This window comes from Haliotis rufescens, unplaced genomic scaffold (genome assembly GCF_023055435.1).
Source record: "Haliotis rufescens isolate VD_foot unplaced genomic scaffold, xgHalRufe1.0.p SCAF_13, whole genome shotgun sequence".
Taxonomy (NCBI): Eukaryota; Metazoa; Mollusca; class Gastropoda; order Lepetellida; family Haliotidae; genus Haliotis; species Haliotis rufescens.
The window spans coordinates 19,913,847-19,941,673 of record NW_025963813.1 but is presented as its reverse complement, the minus strand read 5'-3'; the positions used below and the strand labels follow the sequence as shown (position 1 = coordinate 19,941,673).

The following is a 27,827-nucleotide window of genomic DNA, read 5'->3' as shown; positions in this document are numbered from 1 at the left end:
GAGATATTTACTGCGTTAGTGCTTCTTGTCTGACCCAGAGAGCATAGATCTTACTAAACTGTAAAGACTGCTGTATAGATTTTCATATCGGGACTATTTTAGGCACTCTTAAAATGTTCAACAGATATCCCTGTACATGCAGGTCCCCGCACCCCTCGCATGTACCAGGCACTCGGTGCTTCTATATGGGAAGCATACTTGGCGTACGTGTACGGCGCAGGCCAACTTTGGGAATCCAACGTTTGAATATCAATGAAACTATGCCCTTTTCATTTCGACGCTTTTACGGGGGATTCGTTTCAATATTAGAAAATATAATTACTGTTATCCTTTAAGCTTGTTACATTTGTAATTGTTCCAATAACCCATGTTACACCAATGCAATCTTGACACCGTTTAAGTTTTAACGAACATTAATGCAAATGTAAAAAAGACTTATGGTATGACTTATTTAAGTTATATATATATATATATATAACATTCAATTTTGATGAAAGGGGTTAGCTTATGCTACTCAAACCAACACGTGTCTGTAACTACAAAAATGATGATGATGATACCAACAACAACATCATCACAACAGCCACAAACCAACATTTGCGTGAGTGAATGCGTTGAGTTTCACGCCGCCTTTAACAGTATTACAGTTACATCGCGGCGTGTCAGCTTAATGTTGGAGGAAAGCCCGACGTGATGCAGGTCTAAGACGTTTACTACTTAGGTGCAACCCACGAGCACGGGCATGGTGCTGACAAACCTAGAAACATAATTGGGGCTAACAGGGATTCGAACGCACAATCATAGGTTTCTGGTGTGCCCAAGGGACTAAACTCTGCACAGCGAATCGCGGCGCCTGGACCACCCGTGCCCCAACCCCTAAAAACAACAATACTACTACTACTACTACTACTACTACTACTAATACTAATACTACTTCTAATACTATTATTATTATTATTATTATTACAGGATTTTATCATTTTACTGGAACACGTTTTATTTTAAATGTCAGTTGCAGACTGGAATCTGATGGTCCATTACCAAAGTTTCAGATAAATACACAGAACACACTTTCCCGCCGACAGGACTCGACAAAACTCCATCTGATTAATTGTACTCGCCTCATGTCTGGCCACTAGAACAACAGCTGGGGTTTATCTGGCGCGGTTGATGATAAATGCAACCGCAAAACATACTAGAACATCTTTCACGCCTTACAGTCATAAACGTTATATGTTTGTTTTTCTGGATAAAGTGCGAATTCGAGAATACAGTGTCCATATGATACGATTGATCTCGAAAAATGCTCTGAAGTAATCTCGTATTACGCCACCTATATACCTCCACACTGTCTCCTTACACTGAACACTGGCTGTATATCTCAATACAGAGTCATTGTTTGTAAGTCGCTAAAACTATGGTTGCTTCGTGTTACAAAGCAGAAATATAAACAAAAGAAGTATTGTTTCTGTTAAATACAGTCTATCTGATATATTGAAATAAGTGTTTTCGGACACACTCAATAGATTCTTGCGTTTTATAGACTCATGTAAGTCCACATCAGAGACATAGAACTAATCCCTATTTTCCTGAACCTATTTCGATGCATATGGCCTGGACGTATATCTCAGTTGCAATTCGATCATTAATAATACTAACAACCCGGTGAAGTGTCATATCAAATCAGCCCAGTTTTTAAACGAGAGGTTATCTGAACGACCACTGCATCGAGTTTATGTGCAGTGCGATGATAAGGTCAGCAACCCTGCAGAGTCCGTAGCTTGGATGAGGTCGGCTGGCCTGAAAAGTGAAACAGAAGGCTTTCTGTTAGCTGCTCAGGACCAGTCACTTTCCACTCGAAACCGGCAATGTGTGATTTTGCATCAAAATGTAAATATGAAATGTAGATTATGTAATGAATTTAATGAGACTGTCCAACACATTGTCAGTGGATGCCCAGCTTTGGCACAAACACAGCATCTATTATGCGACATGATTGTGTGGCTCGATCATTTTATTACTGTCTTCGCTATGCTTTTGGTTTTGACACAGACGCCCATCCATGGTACGACCCAGAATATGTAGAGGGCGTCATGGAAAATGATAAATACAAAATTCTTTGGAATAGGCCCGTTTACAGCCTTTTCTGTTCCTTTTGACACTAACGTGATTGACAAGATTCAGGAAAAACATGGCAAATATGCGGACCTCGCTTTCGAAATGTCATGCTTGCATCCCAAGTACCAAGTTGTCCGACACCCCATCGTCTCGGTGCCTTAGGTTTGGTACCTCCCATATGTTGACTGACATTGGGAGAGTAGCCGGGTTTGCTACCAGGAATAAAGCCCTTCTGACAATCTGGGTAATGGAGGTTGCAGTGTTGGGGATTCTTCACATTCTCCGAAAAGTTCTGGGTGGGTTTGACTAGGCAGCGCTTCCTGGGAGAAGTCCCATTCGCTTTCTGAGCTGCGTGTAGAGGGGGCAAGGGCCCTGAGCTGATGATGAGCCTAACCAGCCTAACTGTGCCAGGATTACCCAAACCCTAATTGCTGCCTTTTTTATTTTTATCTGTAAATCAATATCATCATAATAATGTCAACTCATATTGTGCTAGACTTTCAAAGCGCAAACATTATTACCCAGGGTCTATAGATCAGTGTTCACTCGATTTTTCATTCTCAGCTCCCTGTCAGACTAGAATATTAACAGTCACAATTTCATCGGATTCTGCCGGGTACCCAATTTTACTGCTAGGTTAACAGAGGCATACTTCGAACAAGGTCACTTGCTTAAGGAGACATACTTCGAGTGTTGGTAGGGAGAATCAAAGCCCTGGAAACTCTGGGAAGTCAAGTCAAGTCAAGTTTGTTCTCAAAAATCACATGTGATACAGAGAGGATATATATGTATATATATACCGAGACAGATACGTTCAGTGAGAATGCGTAGATAGTAATAATAATAGTATGTGAGATTTACACAGCATTAGTGAGCACATACAGATATTCAAATATATGAAGTATATTCGCAAGAGTATTTTTGAATATATCGATTTCTTTGGACATTCAAGTTTATATGATGTACTAACAGATTCTGTTTCCTCGATGTACACACTACCATCGACCAGTTTCTTTTGGGAGATGATGCTTACCTAATCCCTATCGAGATAACCATAATCTTATTTTTATAGGTGGTGATAGTAGGTATGGTTTAATGACATGTTACTGCTTCAACATAGCACAATGAAATCCTTTCGAAGAGGAGGCCATCTCTCGTCTCTAATCTTGATACTATTGATATAACGTTGTTATAACGTCACACTTCAACCGGAAATGCTCGTAAACGACTGAGGTAGCCAAGCATACTTTACCCCCCTGCTCTCCAGTGAAGTTTTAACACCAGTTAAAAGTTGTAATTACTGTTACATTGATGCATCTTGTATATAAATGCTTATACTGCATGCACCAGCTTATTTAGTGATAGTAAATTTTTACTCCAATGTAAACGCTGGCAATATATCAAATGAATTCTTTTTATCGTAACTGACGTTTCAAAGCCCCACACTTCAGAGGCATATAATAACATTGGTTGAAAAACTATCCAACTGTTGTCAGCGACCAACGCTACTTAACTTACTGTCGCCTGAACTATACTGGGCAACACCCCCGGTCTATAACATATATTTATCAAGTCAATATATACGCAATCTGAAAGACGTTTTAATCTTTCAAGTGCTTGTGAATCTCTTTTCGGTAACAAGTTGTTATCCTTTATTATATGTCAATGTCATGATTTAAAGAAGGTGTATTACCTGTAAGATTAGGTAGCCTAGAAGTAGGTAAAACTTGGTTCTATTCACATGGCAGGCGTTTTTAATTAGAGGACGAGGAAATGAATATCTCCCTTCGTTGATAAATAAGGCTGAATAGGAAAATGATAACATTCTCCTCCGATTCTACCAAACTGAATGTCCACCTGTTCTTGACAGCGCACACCAGTCTCACATAGCGCCACGTTACCTGTAGGCCAGACACATCCCCGGAAGGGCTCTGTTATGATATCCTGCCAGAATGTTTGGGAAAAGAAAACCGGGAATGCGGTACGTATATTCACCACGGCATACGGTTCACAACTTTAGCGCTATTGCTTATAAAAGCTCTGGTCTATATATTTTGCTATCGGCTTGTGTCGAGATATTTGTGCTAAAGGTTAAGCGTATCTATCCCAGCAAAGGAGACCCTTGAACATTATCTTTCTTACAAGCGAAAGGCAAAGACCGTAAGTTAATCTTGACTTTTCTCATTTGTTATAATAATTTATTGTCACGGGATTTATTCAAACTATGGCATGTAAATGTCATTTCACTGACCAGACAATCGTGTACATGTCTAACTATCAGGCGAAGAACTGAAGTTATCACATGGATTTATATCAGAGCTGCAGATACAAATACTGATCTTTTTCTATTCATTGAACCTTGGAAATATATGGTACATTTGCATGTATTAAGACTGGTCTTTATGTGATATGGATGTGTGTGTCAATTGGTGAGTGAGTAAGCGAGTGGGTACGGCTCGAAGCCGCTTCTAGCAATAACAAGCCATACATGTATATCGGCGACGTACATCAGAAATAGGCTTCACTATTTGTATTAATGTTGGGGCTCGAAACCAGGTCTGAAGGGAGAAGGCTACCAAACCGCTTTTTTATCAAATGATGTACATGGTAAGTGATATGAATGTATGTGTCAAGTAGGGCTCCTTTACATTCATATTTTGCAACATGCTGTATTCAGCTTGAATAATGATATTAATTTTGGCCTGTTTGACTAATGAAGCTTTTGACTGACAGTTTACAAATACAACGGACTGCGCCCGTTACATGCTACTCTTTTGTTATAGAGGCTAATATATGACATGCATTGTATTGTAAAAACACTAATATTGATATTTCTTTATTCATTTCGCACTGTAGGCCATCGGCCCATTGTACATTTAGATAGTCAAGAACACAATAGACATAAACGAGCTTCTGATATTCATGGCATGGAATAATATATAATGAGAGGTTTTTCATGGTTTCAACATGGCATGATGACAACAATATGTTACGTTTAAGTAATGTAGGATGGACATAATATTTTTCCGGCATATAGAGAATCTCACCCGAGTGTCTTTTGATATCAAATATATCAACACAAGTTGATAAAAGTGGGAAAACTCCGAGTCTTGCCGAGGTTTTTGATATATTTGATATCAAAAGACACAAAGGTGAGATTATATTTATCATCCAACATCATTCTTCCAACTTCTTCAGTTTGTAGAAAGTAATAAGCAGTGTCTTAAGTGTAAAAAGTAGCTGCAGCAGCAGAGCCATTAGTGATGTCATTTGATTGTGACGTCATGGTAACCAATGATGTCACAATGGTCTGCAAAGCATTTTGATGCAATTTCATTGCAGCGATATCTACAGTGTAGATATCGCTTGATCTCACCCAAGCGATATCTCCTGTGGGAGCCAGTTTTGGATGATAAATATTTGTTTCTAAGATTGTTATATGTTTCACAAATTAGCAGAAAATGGTATTCGTTTTCGATAAGACCAAAGGTACAGAGGTTACAAAGTCTTTGGTTTCTTGGGACATTATGATATCTACCCATTTCAATATGGAGTGTATGAGAACTACAACGATATCGGGAAAGCGCAGTACGACATTTATCAATATTGATATTTAGAAGATACGGTTCAACACAAATAATTATTAAAAGAATAGATATGCATTTTCGGACTACTAGCAATATCTGAATGCCGTTCTTGTTCATGTATATATTTTAATCGTGACACATATTCAATTACAAATGGTTTTGGATAAGAAACTGGTTGGTTTTCCCAAACATAGCCGAAACCAAATTTATATAAGGTATTTTTAACCTTGGATACTCAATTAATCTTGCCATTTACAGCTTCTGTATACAACATATTATAGCTCTTTCTTGGGTACTAATATAATATATTCTCCTGTATGTATTGTTCAATGATATTTCTTGAATGTGTACATATTACGACATCATTCATGACTATATATTACAATGCCTGTGGTAAATCATGGCTCACGCTTTCTGATAGCTACGGTAACTTCACATATGATGAAGACCAACAGTCGTGGTCCAGCAGAAAAATGTGACAGCATGAGGCGACGTCACGCATGTCTTCTCGTCATCTAGTCAGCTGGATCAGTCAGTATAAACATGGCCAAGGTCCACTGCAATGACTGACCTGGTCTTCCCAACGATAATATCAACACATTTGGACTGATATCAGTCACTATTACATCGTAACAGAATATGGTCGTCGCAATGAAGAGGGTCAAGTGTCATATTACCAAGGCATATTGTTGTAAGTAAATGAAAACAAAATTTAATGCATATGTAATTGTCTGGCAAAACATGGCTTTATAATTTGTATGTGGACGACAAACGTCCGCACATGGATGAATCATTCGGGTCAAATTGAATCCTAACAAGATTCATAGAATGATCATGTTCGATAGGCATCAACACTGTGCCATTATAAGACGTGTTCAATGGATTGAGGCGAAATTGTCTTTGAAAATATGGCAACTGTAATTATTAAGAGAGTGAACCGTGATTACGGTTATGCCACCTAAGAACGAACCGAAAAGGACTTCAGGTATCCATTTCAAAGCTGATGTGTTTCCTTGTGTGCTTGTATGTGTTATGCCAGATGCTTTTCTAGTATTCCGGCGTTCTGTTATTTGTATTTGTGAACCGGAAAGTGGTATATCTCAACGTTGGAGACACACTATTAAAAAGATGTCTTTATTCAGATTCGAGTAATTCTGGATAAATACTGATTCATGTATGTCAGAGTTGTGTTGTGTACTGCGAACATTTGCATCGACAAAAGTGAAATGTCTGAAATTAATAAAAACACTACATGTTTGTGGAAAATGTGCTGTATTACGTTGGAAATATCTGCCACGAGCATCCCCTGACACACAAACACACCCACACCCTCCCATGACACAGCTACACACCCAAACCCTCCCCTGACATCCCTACACACCCGAACCCTCCTCTCACATTCCTACACACCCACATCCTCCCCTGACACCCCTACACACCCACACACCCCCTAACACCCTTACACACCCACACACTCCTCTGACACTCATACACGGCCACATCCTCCCCTGACACCCCTACACACCCACACACCTCCTGACACCTCTACACACCAACACCCTCCCCTGGCACCCCTACAAATCCCCCCCCCTGACAGCCCTACACATCCACAACCTCCTCTGACACTCCTACATACCAACATCCACCTCTGACATCCCTACACACCCACACCCTCCCCTGACACCCCTACACACCCACAAACCCCCTGACACCCCTACACACCTACACCTTCCCCTGACACCTCTACACACCAGCACCCTCCCCTGACACCCCTACACACCAAAATCCTCCCATGACACTCCTACACACCCACACCCTCCCCTGACACCCCTACACACCAACACCCTCCTCTGACACCCCTACACACCAACACCCTCCTCTGACATCCCTACACACCAACACCTACCTCTGACACCCCTACACACCCACAAATCCCCTGACACCCCTACACACCCACATCCTCCTCTGACACCCCTACACACCAACACCCTCCCCTGACACCCCTACACACCAACACCTACCTCTGACACCCCTACACACCCACAAACCCCCTGACACCCCTACACACCAACACCCTCCTCTGACACCCCTACACACCTACACACCCACAAACCCCCTGATACCCCTACACACCCAAATTCTCCTATGACACTCCTACACACCCACACACTCCCCTGAGACCCCTACACACCCAAAAACAACCTGACACCCCTACACACCCACATCCTCCTCTGACACTCCTACACACCTACACCCTCCCCTGATACCCCTACACACCCACATCCTCCTCTGACACTCCTACACACCAACACCCTCCCCTGTCACCCCTACACACCAAAAAAAACCTGACACTCCTACACACCTACACCCTCCCCTGATACCCCTACACACCCACATCCTCCTCTGACACTCCTATACACCTACACCCTCCCCTGACACCTCTACACATCCACACTCTCCCCTGACACCTCTACACACCCACACCCTCCCCTGACACCCCTACACACCCACAAACCCCCTGACTACCCTCCACACCCAAATCCTCCTCAGACACTCCCTCACGCTCCCCTGACACCCCTACACAACCACACCCTCCCCTGACACCTCTACACACCCACATCCTCCCCTGACACCCCTACACACCAACAAACCCCTTGACACCCCTACACACCCAAATCCTCCCATGACACTACTACACACCAACACCCTCCCCTGACACCCCTACACACCTTTAAAAAAACCCTGACACCCCTACACACCCACATCCTCCTCTGACACTCCTACACACCTACACCCTCCCCTGACACCCCTACACGCCCCAAAAAAGCCTGACATCTCTACACACCCACATCCTCCTCTGACACTCCTACACACCAACACCCTCCCCTGACACCCCTACACACCAAAAAAAACCCTGACACCCCTACACACCCACATCCTCCTCTGACACTCCTACACACCTACACCCTCCCCTGACACCTCTACACATCCACACTCTCCCCTGAGACCTCTACACACCCACACCCTCCCCTGACACCTCCTACACACCCACACCCTCCCCTGACACCCCTACACACCCACAAACCCCCTGACTACCCTACACACCCAAATCCTCCTCAGACACTCCCTCACGCTCCCCTGACACCCCTACACACCCACATCCTCCTCTGACACTCCTAAACACCTACACCCTCCCCTGACACCCCTACACACCCACATCCTCCTCTGACGCTCCTACACACCAACACCCTCCCCTGACACCCCTACACACCAAAAAAAACCTGACACCCCTACACACCCACATCCTCCTCTGACACTCCTACACACCTACACCCTGCCCTGACACCTCTACACATCCACACTCTCCCCTGACACCTCTACACACCCACACCCTCCCCTGACACCCCTTCACACCCACAAACCCCCTGACTACCCTACACACCCAAATCCTCCTCAGACACTCCCTCACGCTCCCCTGACACCCCTACACATCCACACCCTCCCCTGACACCTCTACACACCCACATCCTCCCCTGACACCCCTTCACACCAACAAACCCCTTGACACCCCTACACACCCAAATACTCCCATGACACTTCTACACACCAACACCCTCCCCTGACACCCCTACACACCTTTAAAAAAAACCTGACACCCCTACACACCCACATCCTCCTCTGACACTCCTACACACCTACACCCTCCCCTGACACCCCTACACACCCAAAAAAAACCTGACATCCCTACACACCCACATCCTCCTCTGACACTCCTACACACCTACACCCTCCCCTGACACCCCTACACACCCACATCCTCCCCTGACACCCCTACACACTCACAAACCCCCTGACACCCAAATCCTCCTCTGACACCCCTACACACCTACACCCTCCCCTGACACCCCTACACACCAAAACAAACCCTGACACCCCTACACACCCACATCCTCCCTGACTCTCCTACACACCCACACCCGCCCATGACACCCCTACACACCCACACCCTTCCCTGAGACCCCTGCACACCCACAAACCCTCTGACAACCCTACACACCCAAATCCTCCTCTGACACTCCTACACACCTACACCCTCCCCTGACACCCATACACAACCACATCCTCCTCTGACACTCCTACACACCAACACCCTCCCCTGACACCCCTACACACCCACACCCTCCTCTGACACCCCTACACACCCACACCCTCCCCTGACACCCCTACACACCCACACCCTCCCCTGACACCCCTACACACCAACACCCTCCCCTGACACCCCTACACACCCACACCCTCCCCTGACACCCCTACACACCCACACCCTCCCCTGACACCCACACCCTCCCCTGACACCCCTACACACCCAAATCCTCATCTGACACCCCTACACACCCACACCCTCCCCTGACACCTCTACACAGCCACACCCTCCCCTGACACCCCTACACACCAACAAAAACTCTGACAACCCTACACACCCACAAACCCCCTGATACCCCTACACACCCAAATCCTCCTCTGACACCCCTACACACATACATCCTCCTCTGACACTCCTACACACCCACACCCTCCCCTGACACCCCTACACACCCACACCCTCCCCTGACACCCCTACACACCCACACCCTCCCCTGACACCCCTACACACCCAAATCCTCATCTGACACCCCTACACACCCACACCCTCCCCTGACACCTCTACACAGCCACACCCTCCCCTGACACCCCTACACACCAACAAAAACCCTGACAACCCTACACACCCACAAACCCCCTGATACCCCTACACACCCAAATCCTCCTCTGACACCCCTACACACATACATCCTCCTCTGACACTCCTACACACCCACACCCTCCCCTGACACCCCTACACACCCACACCCTCCCCTCCCACCCCTACACACCCAAATCCTCCTCTGACACCCCTACACACATACATCCTCCTCTGACACTCCTACACACCCACACCCTCCCCTCACACCCCTACACACCCACACCCTCCCCTCCCACCCCTACACACCCAAATCCTCCTCTGACACCCCTTCACACCCTCCCCTGACACCTCTACACAGCCACACCCTCCCCTGACACCCCTACACACCCAAATCCTCCTCTGACACCCCTACACACCCAAATCCTCCTCTGACACTCCTACACACCCACACCCTCCCATGACACCCCTACACACCCACACCCTCCAATGACACCCCTACACACCTACACTTAAATGTTCATCGTATGAGCATGGTGTTTTCTGGCAATTAATATTAAACATTCGTACAACACATGTTGTTTTCAATTATGAATTAACAGTGACAATTTTGTGACGTACATGTATGCTCTACTTATAAATATGAGGTCAATGACGTACACACCTGCAGGTATCCTACCTACGCCTGTGTTAGATGTGCTGCGTGTACTGCTGGACTTTCAGAGGAAATATGTGTATGCTGGAATCACAAGCTGGCAGTTCTGAGACAGATGAGCAATCAGTTGCGTGAGAAAGTGTTTAGTTTGTGGCATGCAAAGTCATTTTGTGTAGGTTATCCAGGACACAAATAGGTTTATAAGGTAAATGCACCTGACACATACATGTGTAGTTCGTGTCTCCAGGTGCAGTCAGGTGTACACAGGTAAATGCACCAGACAAAATCATCCATGTGCTTCATCGTCTCTCTGGGATGCCAGGATGCATCACTCCATACACATATCTGCAACTAACACTGAGATTTCAGACTCGCAGGTACAGTTCGGTTTACCCAGATACATGCTGCTATGACACCATTCCCTCTCCCTGGACCGATGTTCTGAGAAACCACAGGGCCCACCCTCTGTGCAAGATCAATTCCACCCCACACCATGATGCTCGGACCACCCCACTCAGCAACAAAAGTATCTGAATAACGTTCCCCACGGCTTCGAAAGACTATCTCCCTTCCATCTGCTGTACAGTAATGAGATACAGTAGGACTCTTCTCCACTGCTAGTGGCGCCAATGCTGGTGGTGGTACTGTGTTGCCCACTGAATACGGTCCCAGCGACGACGTGGTGTCAGAATGGGTCCTTGGTGTGGTCTGGGACAGTGGAGGTGTCTGCTAGTCAATCGTCGACGCATGGTGTCCGCACTAAAGTGTCGCTGGTGTGTCCCCATGGTCTGTCGAGCAGTTTCCGCAGCAGAAACAAAGCGATCTTAATGTAATCTGACGATCCCGTCGTCGGGTGGTGACCCTTGGTCTTCCACTAAGTGGTCGGTCATCTGTAGTTTTGGTGGTCTGGTACCGTTGCTGGAGCCTGTATATGGTCCTTACGTGGACTTGAAATGCATTCAATTTGGCTTCTTGCCTGGCGGTTTTTCCACCTTGCAATCGTCCAAGGGCTTGGTGTCGCTGACCTCTTGTCAATCATGGCATGTGCTCGCAATTCAATAACGAATGAATGTTGTCCGATCTGGATGGCTTTTTATAGGGCAAGAAATGAATGGGGGAACGCACGTTCATTTCAATTTGCTCGGAACTCACGTGCATCGGGTTACCATGGCCGTTGCCGTGATGCGTTTGGGCGATCGGTTTTGTTGTTATCTGTTTTGTTTTTTATCATCAAATTTCATTTTTCCGGACAAGGTAATGTGAAATGTCAGAAACCTTGACAAAAATTACCCAGATATGTAAATGACAACTTTTCATGCAATGTTACTCGGGGTGGCGTTTCCTTTGCGATTCAGTATATATATATATATATATATATATATATATATATATATATATATATATATATATATATATGACCCTCTCTATGTCTCTATATGTGTCTGTCTATGTCGTTGTCTATTTATGTTATCTCTGTCTACCTCTCTGTCTCTCTTTTGTTCTCTTAATTTGTAAACAGTATTTTTACATATTCTGTATGAAAGCTAGATAACGACAAGACGATGCAGTACACAATCCGTTGGAGTATATTTGTTTGATGCATTGCCAAATTGATTTTTAGTCATAGAATATAATTGTGAACAAGTCAAGTGATCGCACGTTTGATACATTTATGTTTCTGCCTGCATGTCCACTCCATGTGGCAATGGTTGAGAAAAGCAATCTAGGAATCGATCCAGTTCTCAGGTTTGGTGCATTCAATCTCCACTAGAATCATCGTAAGATCCAAGTCTTTCCATTATAATGTCAGAGCACCCAGGTTAGGTCAACACTCCTCGACCCAGTTATATTTTTATTGTTTGGCAAAGCTCTAGCCTAAATTGTGACCAGCAATGTGATCGGTCTTTAGCAACTTACCTTGGACAGGGACGGAACTCCCTTCAATAAATGTCTAGAATTACTGGCTGTGGTATTTTGGACTTCGTGGTAGATAGCCGGACGCCACACATTCTAGGTGGAGAAGGTCAGTAATCGTTGTCCATTGTGATAACAGATAGTCAGGCACCTATATGTCTGCTTTTTAGCTCCCCAACACGTTCTCCAACACGTCCTGAAATGCTAAATGCAGTTAAATGATAATATTTTTCATATTTTTGTCTCCCCTCATGCTTGTACACGTTGTTTATCACTGGTTTATCGTTCGATATTAACTTGATTATGGTAATGATTGTCATGACTTTGGTTGGGATTTTTAGTTTCATGCTATATTTAATAGATAAAAACATGTCATCTAGAGTCTTCGTGCATGGTTAATTGTGGTGAATTTTCTATTGAAACCCACTCTATTCGAAACAATGGATTAAGTCGTACATGTAAATTTTGACGTCATACTCGTATCTTAAATAACAGATATCTTTATGTGACAGTGTTCCGAATTATGAAAGTTCACGTTTATACAACTAAGTAACAGTTGAAGCCCGTTCTCCTGACTCAACAAAAGTATGTTTCAACAAACCTCATATTTATTATGACATAGCCAATTGAAGAATTTCATACAGACAGACGGTGTATTCGTATATGTGGCCAAAAGACAAATGCTACATCATGTTTAAATTAAGGCGTAAATGTTGCAATGAGCGCACCTCAATATGTACTGTACAATACAAATTACAAAAGACATTTCCTCACAAACGGGCTGTTCTTTTCCGAAATATATGATACAATAATAGAGATAGCTTAAATAAGTGACAATAGGCCATCAGTCGCCTTCTGTGATAACACAACAGTCAGCAAATATAGCAGCATCGTCGGCTAACAACAGTGTTGATAAGTCATAGATGGCATCGTCAAAAAATACTCCCCTACTATCGTAAGAGATTGTCCCTTTAACTAATTCTTCAACATACACTAAGAACAGAACAAGTGACAATATGCAGCCTTGTCTAACGCCTATTTCTGATGTAAGCATATCAGTCATTGCATACCTCTTAACTTGTACAGATGCATTGATATTTTTTAACATTTTGTAATAATCGATTAAGTTTCCCGTAAATACCAGATTTAAGCAATAAATACAATAACTTCAGTTTATCGACAGAGTCAAAGGCTTTTCTACAAATATACAGTAACATTTACCACCTTTTCCCCTAGATTGTGAATTAATTTAATGAATAAAGAGTAAAGGCCTGGTCAGAATTAACATAATTTTCTCTGAATCCTGCTTGACATTCTGACAACAAATTTTGTGTGGATATCGACGTTTTAACACGATCATCTATTATCGTGTTGAATATTTTTTTAAAGTGTTCAATAATGATATTCCTCTGTCATTATTTGTTTCATTCTTATCACCTAATGTGTGCACGGGAACGATTAATCCAACGTTCCAATGTTCAGGAAAATGTCCAGAGTCAAGAATACGATTAAATAGATTTCTTTACCAGAGGTAGCAATAAGACACGCGGTTTATTTTTGAATGCACCAACGGGTATTTCGTCTACGCCAGACGATTGACCTTTTTAAATACAATACAATTTCTTCAGCTAAAATCTCACTTCCAAGACATTCATCAGCATCTTTGCATTCATGACAATCGGTAGAGTTATGTTTTTACATGGATCTCGAAAGGGTTATAATCTTTATCAACTGTAGGGTTTAAGAGAGATTTAAAATGGTTAATCTAATTGAAGAGTTGTAGGTTTTCTAATGCATCCTACGTTACTGATGATCTTCGATCTGGACATGTCCATACGTTGTTACGAAAAGGGTACGTTTCATTAGGCCTGCCCACGGTTTTGTCTGTCGTGAAGTGACGAAAAAATCGTTTCATCTATCTCATCACAAGCCATTTTGAAATTAGTTGTGTCATATTTATTAAGTATCTGACATATTTAGCAAGGTTAGTTTTGTGAACTGACGATCTACGGTATACTTCAGTATGATATACTCACTGGAACATGTTAAGATGACTTGTGATGTCTGACAAAGATGCCATTTTACAGATCTACGATTGCTTTTCAGCGGTCTTGACGTTTATAAACGTGATGTAAATACACATAACTGTGTGCGCATAGACATTGTATATTCCCAGCCACACAGCTCCGTTCCCCGCTCACCGATAAGATTATAATGTTACAAAACGAGTAGAGACATAATATATAAATACATAATTTCCACTATCCTTTTCATTCTGGAACATGAATTAAAATTATTTAACATCACAATGTTCACTGTGGCAGTACTAACGACCGTGACCTTTAATTGTTTTAAACAGTGTAGTCCCCGTTCAATTAGGATGACCACTGATACACCTTTAAACATTTTTTTTATCCATAAACAAATTAATGCATCCACGTGAAACACTTTACTTCTAAAACCTATGACAGAGTAGACTGCCAAAAATCATCTGTATACACTGTCAAGAAGTAATTTCAATTCTTTATTCATGTACATGTGTAGGCCAGCGGCCCATGGTACAATATTTGGTCCATCATTAACATTTATAGGCTAAGTGTTTGGAGTCTAACATTCATAGCATGGTATATAAAAGTTGCAAAATTTCTAATAACAGTTTCATTGTTTACAGCCATAAGCATATTGAATTTAGCAAGAGTAGGATGTACAAAATACTTCTGTGGTAAATACTGAAGACGGAGTTCATCATAAGCGTTACAAATTAATAAAAAATGATATTCATTCTCGACATATCTTTGGTTGCAATTATACAATATCTGCTCTCGTGGAGTATTAACGTATCTACCAGTCTCAATATGGAGAGTGTGGGAGCTACAACGAAACTGGGCTAGTGCAACACGAAATTTGTTGATAGTGATAGCAGACAAATACAACTCTAGACTAAATGAATTTTTGAAAAGTATATAATGGAACATTTTAGAACTATTTGCTAAAGACCAATGCCAGTCCTGTTCGTAAGCAAATTTTAACCGATCTTCACATTCGGAAATAAATGATTCGGGGCAAATAACATATTGGTTCTCCCATATATATCCAAATCCAAGGCTGTATAAAAGAGTTTTGACTTTTGTAGCCCAATTAGTTTTACCATGTGTGGCTAGCTGAAATAACATATCATAACTTTTCCTAGGATATCGTGAATTTGGGAGGGACATAAGTTTACACCAATATTTTATACAGCGTTTATACGCAGAAATGTACAGTGGGTATCTTCCACACTCCCCTCGCACAACATGATTGGGAGTAGACGTTTTAACACCTAGCAGACGTTTACAATTCAAGTATATGGCTACTTTCTATTTCTTTGCAGTTTTCAAAACTCCACATTTCAGCCCCATATAACATAATTGGAGCAATTTTAGTATCGAATATTTTAAAAAATAGTTTCAGTGGAATAGGTTTAAGTGATGAAAGGGATTTTAGAACCGAGAACAATACCCGTTTAGCCTGTAATGAAGCATTGTAAGTATGTTTCGACCATGATAAATTCTTTGAAAATACAACTCAAGTATGTTTTTGTTTCCTGAACGATGAGAGCATGTTTTGTGTCCAGATATTAATTTGTGTTAACAAATCAAAATACAACGTGAACACTTTTCCCAATGTTAATGTGTACGTATTCTCATCACAATTCCCTGATACTAAGATTACGTCAAATTAGTGATTTCTTACATCTTCTACGAAGTTTCGGACACCGTTATAAATCCCTTGCTGAAGGGTTGTTTGATCAAGGTTACAACAAACAGTTTTATGGTAGACATGTGAGGTCATTTCGAGAAATTTGATGCATCGGTGAAAAGATATGATGTCTGATGCAATTTCCTACTTTGACTTGTTCGATATGTCCCCGTGTTTTTTCAGGTGAACAAGTGACTTGCAGTTGCATGTGTTTGTAACGAGTGCAACCGATTGGTCAAGAACACCCGGTGTCATCGCTATTTGACAGTGATTCATGAACATGTTCATGATACATATTGAATCCTACAATCGCTTTGCTTTTAGCAGAGATTTCATATAATTATGGAAGTGATTTTTGTCGCTTTTATCTACATATCCCCAAGTGGTTTTCGGGCGTCGTTTTTAACATTGCTTTACTGCGTTCAACGGATAGAAAAATCCAGCTTAAACAACTCCGACATCTGCTGGTACGTTGATAACCAATTAAAACATCACGTGGGGTAGACACATTATTGGCAGGTAAGTTACAGTGCAATCAAAAGTTTTTTCTCTGTTTCTAAGTGCTACTATCTCTGTCTATCTTTCTCTCTGTCTATCTTAAATAAGATATCTCATCTGAACCCAGACTCGATTGTATGATTCCGACAATATCGTTGGCATGTGTTTATAAATAAGTATCACGAACTCTGCACAGAAAGTTGCGGCGCCTCAGACGACTGGACTATCCGTATGGGTGATAAAAGATCACCACTGTGTATCATTTTCATACAGGTGCACTTTACACCCGTATCTGATTTGCTTGTTCCAGACATGTTATATGAAAGATGCGAAATTAATGATTATACGTTTTGAAAGACACACTACTTGAGAACTTTTGCGTGACTATGACTGATATCAAGGAGAAAAGGTATGACAACAGTTACTAACGGTAGATCATCAAACATTAAAGTGAAATGAACAACGACACGAGGTCTGACCAGAAATTAGTTAAGACGTATAACCAGGTTGATGTGGGTGTCTTCGCAGTGGACATGTGCACGCGAATTCAATATTTACGTATTAATCCACTCACTAACTCCTAATTTGGGACAATGCCATGGTCACCATGATTCTCTCTCAGAAATTCCGAGAGCCATGTATGTGGCGAATACATAGATGTATAATCCCATACGTGACTTTGGCTGAAAAAAGGTTCTGTTCATCCAGAAGTGAATGGGTATCCGTTAGGATGAGATAGTATTGTGATTGTTAACATTCTTATTTCACAGGGAACCTGGGTTGTATGCTCCTAAAGTATCTGAAAATGAATATCCAGTGCACACTGACCGGGATAATAATATACAGCGCTATATTATTATTATGATTTGTTATTATTATTATTATTATTATTATTATTATTATTATTATTATTATTATTATTCGAGTTTGTTGGCCTGGATACGCCTGAGGCTGTATACGGGCCCATTCCAAAGAATTTTGTATTTATCATTTTCCATGATACCCTCTACATATTCTGGGTCGTACCATAGATGGACCTCTGTGTCATATTTCGCTTAAGATACTGTTTTGTGCCAAAGCTGGGCATCTACTGACAATGTGTTGGACAGTCTCATTAAATTAATTACATAATCTACATTTCATATTAACATTTTGATGCAAAATCACACATTGACGCTTCCGAGTGGGAAGGGACTGGTCCTGAACAGCAAACAGAAAGCCTTGAAGTTCTGTTTCACTTTTCAGGCCAGCAGACCTGATCCAAGCGAAGGATTCTGCAGTGTTGCTGATCTTCTCAACACACTGCGGATAACCTCGATGCAGTGGTCGTTCAGATACCCTCTCCTTGAAAAACTTAGCATTTGATATGACACTTCGCTTGGTTGACACTCATTTCTGTACCGTCCAGCAGTACAGAACCATCAACAAAATCAACACTGACATTGCGATTATGTCCCACGTCCTTGGCTCCTTAAAAAACCTGTGGAATGCCTTGTTTTCATCATGAGTCTTGAAATACTTCACAAGAGGATCATATTATACCAGTGTCTGCCTGAGTAACATGTAGATGGTTCAAGTTAAAAAAGCGTCAAACATTTACGGTCATGTGCACGCTATCTGCCTCTCTTGTTAACTTGCGATACCGTCAACAAAGAATATTTATACCATCAATCAGAAAATGTTATTTCTTACCTGAAACTGTCACCGACATCTGAAAGATTTACTAACATTATTGTAATGTTGGTGGCTGCAGTCGGATCCGAGTTAGTTTACTGGTATTTGTTCGCAATTAGGTCGATCATAATTTCACCTGAAGTGAAAGCTAGCAGCATGACAGGAATGGCCATCCAGTGAGTAAAGCCGCATAAATGCCGTGAACTAAATGAGGTGTTCTATTATTAACGTTCACACAACGATAAATATCTAATGTCAGGTACATTGTACAAAACTTGTCTTGAATACAGAAAACGAAATAACAAAATTCAATATTTTATGTTTCTCCCTATCTGGCATGGTTTGTCCATGGGAATTGTTCCCTAAGTACAACAAATAATATCCAGATAATAACACGTAATCCTGACACATGACACATAAGCTCCTATAATTCATTAATTGCAGGATTCTTCTATTACAATCAGTCAAATATAATAAATCAGAGAACTCTTTTGATTTTGTTACAGATGGTCGCAATAGCTGTGACGATTCCAGGACTGTGCCGACCTTCATCTTGACATGATCTGTCATCGACCACACTGGAAGACTCCAAAAGACTCCATACAGCAATATGGCCGCCAACGCGTCAGACGTCGCCATGCAACCGGCGCAACCAGCCCTGTTTCAGTTTTACAATTGGTTTGTCGGTGTCCATGGTTACGCCAGCGTTGTTGTGTGCATATTTGGTGTTTTCACGAACATCTTCAACATCACCATTCTGACGCGACGTGACATGCGCACACCAACAAACATTTTGCTCACATGGTTGGCAGTGTCCGATATCCTTACCATGGCGCCCTACATTCCGTTTGCTATACATTTCTACTGTCCACCTGCTAACGCCCAAGGTAATCCAGACAAGTTTACGTATAACTGGATCATGTACATGCTATTCCTTATTAATATAACAGCCACAACACATACAATTTCAAACTGGTTAGGTGTGTCATTAGCGGTGTTTCGATTTGTTCAAATGAGATCAACAAGTCGCGGTCCGCTAGCGAAAGAACGGAGGATCCGCCAAGTCAAAGGCATAACACTGGCTGTGAATGTACTGTCATCAGTTGTGCTCATACCTAACTACCTTACGAATGAGATCCAATGGCAAGCACTGGATAACAATACTATAGTGTATGGGATCAAAGATTTAAACCTTGCCACCAACCAGACGAAAACCATTGTTTTGTTCAATGTGATAAACTACGCCGTGACGGCAAAACTCGTTCCGTGTCTATTAATGATAGTTTTCAGTGGTTCTTTGGTTTATACTCTCAGTGTTAAAAATCGAGAAAGGCGACGGAGATTATCAGCAAGCGGTAAAAAGTCTAAAAAAGATTCCCGACAAGCCACTACCACTAGGATGTTACTCGTTGTTATCATTCTTTTTCTCATCACAGAGTTTCCACAGGGCATTTTGATTCTTCTCAGCGCAACAATGCCTGGGTTTTATGCCAATGTGTATACACTTTTAGGAGATCTCATGGACTTCATAGCATTGTTGAATAATGCCATTAATTTCGTATTGTATTGCATTATGAGTCAACAGTTCCGAGCCAGGTTTTTAGAAATGTATCTTCGGCGATCTGTCCTCCATAAACCTTTAGAGGAGAGTGGGACGACCTCGGAGCGGTTGTGTTTGAAGGAACCGCCAACAAAGACTACCTTGGCAGACTAGAGACATGTACGTCAGTGGGCCACCATTATACTGTTTGGACTGGCGATCCGAACTACAAACTTGTCTGCATTTGTTATTAATTTAAGATCAAATTGAAAGAGAAAACGAAACAGGGAGAAATATATTTGCACGCAAATGTGGGAATTAAGTGCTATGAACTCACCAAAACACAGATGGTGTCTATAACGTTTACACTACACATGACCAACATGTACACAGGTGATCTTATGGTGGTGCTCGATGTTTAAAAACTAATAAATACCAACGTCAGACAGGGAACATTTTACAGAAAAATAGGCATGTCAAGATTATTCAAATATACGTTAGTTTCTGAGCAGCGAAACATTTAAAGAAAGGTTGCCCCACTAAAAAGTCCATAACAATAAATCCCAAGCATTTTGGTTCAAACATTTAGTTGTTGTGAAAGACACGTAGCTAACTAAGTGTTCAATTGTATATTCGTTTCAGTCGATACAATGACCATGCCGTTCATGGTAGGATTATGGAATGACTACCCAAAATAATATATCATATTCTATAACTGCATTGGTTTCTAGTCAGTGTTTTATAAACTGTACATAGAGGTCGTCATATTGAGTAATTAATGAGAACTACGTGTATAATGTTACTCCTCAGTATGTATTCTACAAACAGTGCCATACAAACATCAGCTACTTTCCTTTTCGGAATCAACTGTTTTAATAAAAAATTATTATATCCAGCCATTTCTTGAAACATTGTTTTTATTCACATATCAATAAGACATTAAATTACGTAGCAGTGGTCGAGTTGAGTGTATTAGTTTACGCATTCTGTAACAAAACCTTGAAAAGACGCTATTAGATCTTTCTACTCACTTTTGATCTTCATAACGACTGTACCTTCTATGAACATGTACATGTTTAAGACAAAAAAAGGTTTCAATTTCTTGTAACGTTTTATTTCGATCAATTTCATTTTATTTAGATCAATTTCAGAATGTGGTTTGGTCTTTCAACTGTAGCTGTCAAAAGTTTCGTTCTCTCATTAACCCGTATGCTCCAAAAAGATCGAACTAAAACACACTTCATAGCAAGTGTTTTTCACAATAATGGTCTAAACATTACTTACGTCAAACAAGTAGTATTGAACGCAACACAAATGGGATATGTAAGAATCCTTCCCAAGTTTTAGGTCTTGTAAGATGTTTTCTGTAATGTATTGACTTGTTTTAATGGGACGCCAACAGGAAGTATAAAATTATGTTATTAATCGTAAAAACAAAAACATTAATTTCATATTACGCTTTGTCCTGATGTTGGAGCAATCACATTTTGAGACTTAATGATCATGTTTAATGCTCAAGGTTTCACCCTCGAAATGTAATTAATATCAATGTATACAATACTAAAGGGCTTGTCAAAATAGTATTCCGTCTACAGTCAATGACTAACCATAACCCCATTTGAAATCAAACACAAAGACGCACCATGCTCTCTTACATTTGTTTGCGTGTTGGGGGACTACAGTGTGTCAGTATAACGAGGATTCAAGCCATGTAGATGATGAAACATCAGAGTGACACAGAACTCATGGTACACATGGCAACAAATGATAATTTTTATGTCAGACAGAGATGTGAGGACACTTACGATCTGGATGATGGAGACACATGGTTTGTAATAAAGCTCTGTTCATCTGAATCTTCCAAAGTAATGAAGTATATGTTGTGCGAGCATCTCATGCAATATCCTGTGTCATTGCCACGTGTTTCTTAAAGACTGTCCATGGCAATACACCAAGACATATATCGTTTTCTCTTATTTGAAATGTTCTTCAGTGGATCACTGGTTTAGAGATTATCTGATGTTTGGGCTGAAATGACCCCTTGCCAAAACATCAGGTAACTCGCATATGTCACATAACCAAAGAATATTTCAGACATTTTCATACCCCTCGTGTAAATAAAGTTGTTTGAGATGTTGTACATATACCCAGTGGTATTTGTGTGGTAAGTGCAATTGATATCACATTGTTATGGAGCACATTTTGAATCATAATTCATCGTACAAGTTTCAAAATCACAATTATTCTTGAAGAGCGAAGTGTCCTCCATAGATATATATTTTCGAGAGATTTATATTTTGATAAAATTTGTTCATTCGAACACATAGGATGTAATACTTCTTACATAGATTCAGAGATTGTTTAAACATTTAGACAATGTTTACATCTGTATATATCATTGTGCTGTGTCTGTATATATCACAGATCTTTTAACTCGTATTGTTTGTACGACGATATGTGGATTGTAGAGAAACTGCCAGTCAACGGTTAGAAAACAACACGTATTCAATGGAAATGAATAACACAAGGAAGCGAAGAGAGTACCGCCGGATGTAGTTTATAGTGACATTGAATCTTCACTGCTACAAAACTTACCACCCTGAATGTTTGCTGGAAAACTACCTGACACGTGCGATATTTTCTGGTATAAAAGTGTTGTCATAGGGCCCATGTACATTACTGTATACATCTCCCGAAATATCAGTTCTCGTTAGAAAGCGTGTGGTGGCTCGTCGTACTCATCTTTTCCCAAGATTAGTTACCCGCACGTGTGAACTGTGTAATGTAGTATACTTATTCCTGATGAGATATGTCTGCACATTTGCTGAATAGGCTTCATCTGGCTGATTCAACATGTAAACGGTCGTACTATATTTATAGTTACATTGTTCTTGAATCTAAAGCCATTGCATTCTTTTTTTCTTTTGCATATATTGCAATATTGTACCTGTCTTCCATGAAAGAAAAATTGAAATCTATCTCTTGATTATATTTGTTGATTTAATGAAGTTTAATGGTGAAGATGCACATGCAACGGCAATTTTCTCCTGAAGACACCGTGCCTGTCACACTGTGTCTGAGTCTTCGCCTGTAGACTGCTAATGCCAGTGTCAGTCACCGTGTTTAACGTTCATACCTTGTACACAGATAGTTCATATTGCGTCACCCATTCTCTGTTATTGACAGCTTAAATCTTGTTCATAACATTGTAATACATGTGCCTTGTTCATACGTGTGCAGTCAAGTAGATCAGTTTTTGGACATGCTTCAGTTAAATTTTGTCAGCCTCTGTATACTTGTGACTTTGCACATATGATGAAAATGGTTGGGATGTATGTACTTGAAATTGTAATAAAACCCATTGCCACTTCGTATTCAAAACCATATGTTCGTTTGTTGTGACTCGTGGAATTTGGATCTATTATACACAGTGTGCGTGGTCCGCGCAGTCATCGCCATAATGATGAATATCGAATATCACATGTTCTGTCTGACTATAAGACTGATCATACAAAGGATAGTGGCCGCACAATGGATATCATACAATGACCATACAAGCGATATCATACAATGGATGGTGCCCATACAGTGGATAGTCGTCATACAAAAGTGACTGAGTGAGTGAGTTGGACTTTGCGTCGCTTTTAGCAATATTCCAGCAATATCACGGCGGGGGACACCAGAAATGGGCTTCACACATTGTACCCAATTGGGGAATAGAACCCGGGCCTTCAGCGTGACGAGCGAACGCATTAACAACTAAGCTACCCCACCGCATACAATAGATATCATACAGTGGATAGTGACCATACAACAAATATCATAACGTGGATAGTGACAGTGCAATAGATATCATACAATGGATATTGATCATACAATGGATAGTCACTATACAATTGGCATCGTAATAGTCAGCCTCGGTCGTAAACGATCGAGTCGTTCGGATTTCGCCAACGTTCAAGAAATCGTATTATAGTTTTTATACCTGTTCAAGAATATTGAATATTACGTACACGTCATGTGTTTACAATCAATGTATATTGTAGTAATAAGATCAATTAAACGTATCCTCGTATATTTAACAGTGAGCTCCAGTGATTTGCCCAAATAGTCCCGCGATCTACTAGCGATTTCGCAATCAAAAGTTGTGTTGTTCATTCCGAGATTGTTTTATGCGATAAATTCATTTTTTAAAAAAATATTTATTCCAGATACTTACATAAACATCTTCCTGGATATGTCATTTGGTAGATTACATCCATCTAAATGAGTGTCACATCTTATATTTGGTGTTTAGTCGCATTCTTCTCGCTTGAACTTCTGGCTTCTTCTGTTATAATTATGTATTTCCGTAAGTGACGTCACTTTGTAATACGGCCTGTAAGTAGGTCCCGGGGCTACTCCCGGTGACAAACAACGTTTTACCGCAATGGTAATATCAGTGCCACGTAGGACCGAACCCGGCTAATCATACTCGGTACGCGCTGGTGTAACATCTTACATGCATTATACACTCGAGCTAGGTAGCATGAATAGCAAGTTTATGCTTGTCTGAGCAGTTGTCAAGACGTCCTGTGATCGATGTCAAACTGGCCGCTACCCATTCATAAATCGAGGTAAGTTTTCACTTTTAGCCCACTTCGCTGACAGGCTGGTATAATTGTCAACGTAGATAAGCCAATACTGATCATTTAATCACCACACGTACAATGATGATGACGTTGAAATGTGAGCAGAAACAGTCGAAAATCTGTAGTTATTTGTTGTCAAAAAAGGAGTTTTCAATTGCTAATGAACTTATGCTCACCGTGTGTGGACGACACAATGTTATGGCACACATTTATGAGCCTTTCCCAATACATTGTAATGTTCAGCTCTGATAAGGAACGTCACAGAATAATATGTTTGTGTCCAGGGGAAATAGGCCTATTGTAGCAATGTAAATTGTTCGCAATTTTTGACTATACTTGTAATCTGACTGGGTAATCATTTTGGGCAATGACATTTATAGAAGTTTCTGTGTTAATAAAAAAGATATGTGCCATTATTATAATGATAATGCTATCATGGTTATGTGCCCTGAAAAATAATGTAAATAATGATGATTAAATCCTTGGAAAATTTGTTTTAAGCTCTGAAAAGTGACCTCACTTAAATATAATCTGAATTTTGTATGATATGAATAAACTTGATCGTTAAAACTCAACTTAGCAGTTGTAGATGCATATCAAATTTATCAAGTATATCTAAATGTAAGCATGGTAATTGTAAGGAATTGTTGGCATTTTAGAAGTATATCTTATGAGTTCTCATAAGTGTTATTTATCTTTTGCAGTTGGACCAGATTATCCGGTTTGATGGGAGAAAGATTTCCTAATCTTTAGATGTTTATGTATCATCAGAATAATAAAAGCACACAGAATGTATGATTTTCAGGGAATGGGTCAACATTTTCAACGAAAATACAACAGATGTTTACCAATGAAAATAAAACTTAACTAATGGCATATCAGTTATTTCTTTATGAAATTGGGAGCACGGGTGGCCCAGTCGCTTAAGGCGCCGCAATTTGCTGTGCAGAGTTACGTCCCTTGGGCACGCCAGAAACCTATGATTGTGGGTTCGAATCCCGGTTCGCCCCGATTATGTTTCTAGGTTTGTCAGCACCATACCTATGCTTGTGGGTTCACCGAAGTGGTAAACGTCTGAGACCTGCATCACTTCGGTCCTTCCTCCCACATCAAGCTAACACGCCGTGATATAACTGGAATACTGTTAAAAACGGCATTACACCCAACTCACTCACTTACTCTTTATGAAATTAATTCTTTGTTGAAATAGCAACATGTCTTGTGCTTGCTACAAGATTTCAGCATGCAAATACACTGATTCGTAGTACAATAGACAATAAATATTATTACAGATATATTCAGTTAGTATGCCCTACTTGCCCGTCCAATGAAAATGAAGTGCCGGGCAAGTGGGAAGATATGATGTAGTTGCCCTCGGGCACGTATGAAAATCTGCGGTATTAACTTTCAACTTGCATCATGCATCCATGGATTGTCAACTGCAGATGAAGTACCTCCCTGGTCATTTTGCTATGCTGCACAACTTCCGTTAGCTGTTGCTTCTGTTATAAAGTTGTATTGTTAAAATTAGAGTGTTCTTCTTTTCTCTGATAGGGCAAGTTGAAAATCAGGTAGAAGTTTTAAGTTTACTTGCCCTTGGACAAGACTTTCGTATTTGAACACCCTACATTATTCTGGACCAGTAATCTTAACACATATTCGTCTAACTCTAAAATGTTAGTTACCTCATTTGTTTAATTTGGCTTTATTAACAGAGTACGCAACTTTTGTAAACTAGGTGCATTTTTTCTATCTCTGACTCAAGTGAATATCCTTGTACGAAATCGTGTTCATCAAAGATCACTGAATGATTGATAAGTTAACCATATTGGTGTTATGGACTGATATTTAAAGGAATAATAAAAGAATAAATAAAGCACAAAATATAAGTAAATTTGGCGGATGAGTGTGACTCAGATTGTCTGAACAATAATATATTTTATAATGTAAGACTTAAACGCTTACGTAAACTTTAAACAGATAAAACAACAAATGAAGCGCAAAAGGAAAGTAGCTCATGGTTAAAATTGTCTATATCCCTTCACACGGTTTGAAGGTCATTACATTTGATTTGCTCAAGCGCTAAGTTTATGTTCAACCTTCAAAGCTCCACACAGCGATAGTCCGTTCGCGGAGCTCTCTATACTATCGCTGCCACCCGTCAAAACTCCCCACTGTTATAGGTGGCCCCAACCATGCTTGGAGTTGAACTCGCAACCGAATGACCGTTATGTTTACAAACAAGTGACGATTATCGTGACGCCGAATACACTTACCGCTGATAAATTACCTTCTTTGTTTGTCAATTTGAATTTCTATTTCATTAAAAGTATCATCTTTAATTGATATAGTAAGAATGTAAGGGAGAAGTTGGTTGATTTTCCGTTAGTTTGCAATCTCGAACCAATCTGATTATTAAAACAACAAAGTAAATTCATCTGGAAAACATGGTCAGTCGTAAACTTTTTCAAAATAAAATATGATGGCATTCCCAAAGACATAAACAAAAGTATAAACGTTACTACACATTGGGTTAGAAGGTAAATTTCCGCACTGTGGGCAGCGATGTTACCGAGAGTGTAATGAGGGTGTCACGCGCTAGCTAGGAAGTAGCTTGTCAACCTTCATGAGAAGGGAGATAACTGCTGATGAGTATGATATCAATCATAATGTCTGTGTAGCTTGCATGATGTAGAAGTCTTGGAGGGTCTCAAATAATGGTCAGGCAACTTTATCCACTTATTTGACGGAT

At 40.8% G+C, this 27,827-nt stretch overlaps 1 protein-coding gene across 4 annotated transcripts in view; it reads left to right on the top strand.

Annotated features, from left to right (window-relative positions):
- Window positions 1-23,828, top strand: part of LOC124132271 (G-protein coupled receptor dmsr-1-like) — a 64,071-nt gene extending 40,243 nt beyond the window's left edge. For 2 of the 4 annotated variants that reach the window (XM_048394306.1, XM_046496118.2), the window contains one exon: window positions 19,411-23,828. In XM_048394306.1, the coding sequence (XP_048250263.1) occupies window positions 19,515-20,618 (1,104 nt within the window). In that variant the 5' untranslated portion in view covers window positions 19,411-19,514 and the 3' untranslated portion in view covers window positions 20,619-23,828. Of the gene's footprint in view, window positions 1-3,988; window positions 4,100-6,363; window positions 6,397-19,410 lie in introns of those variants that run through there. The other 2 variants (XM_048394305.1, XM_046496119.2) reach the window with 2 other exon arrangements.
- The last annotated feature ends 3,999 nt before the right edge of the window (window positions 23,829-27,827 follow it).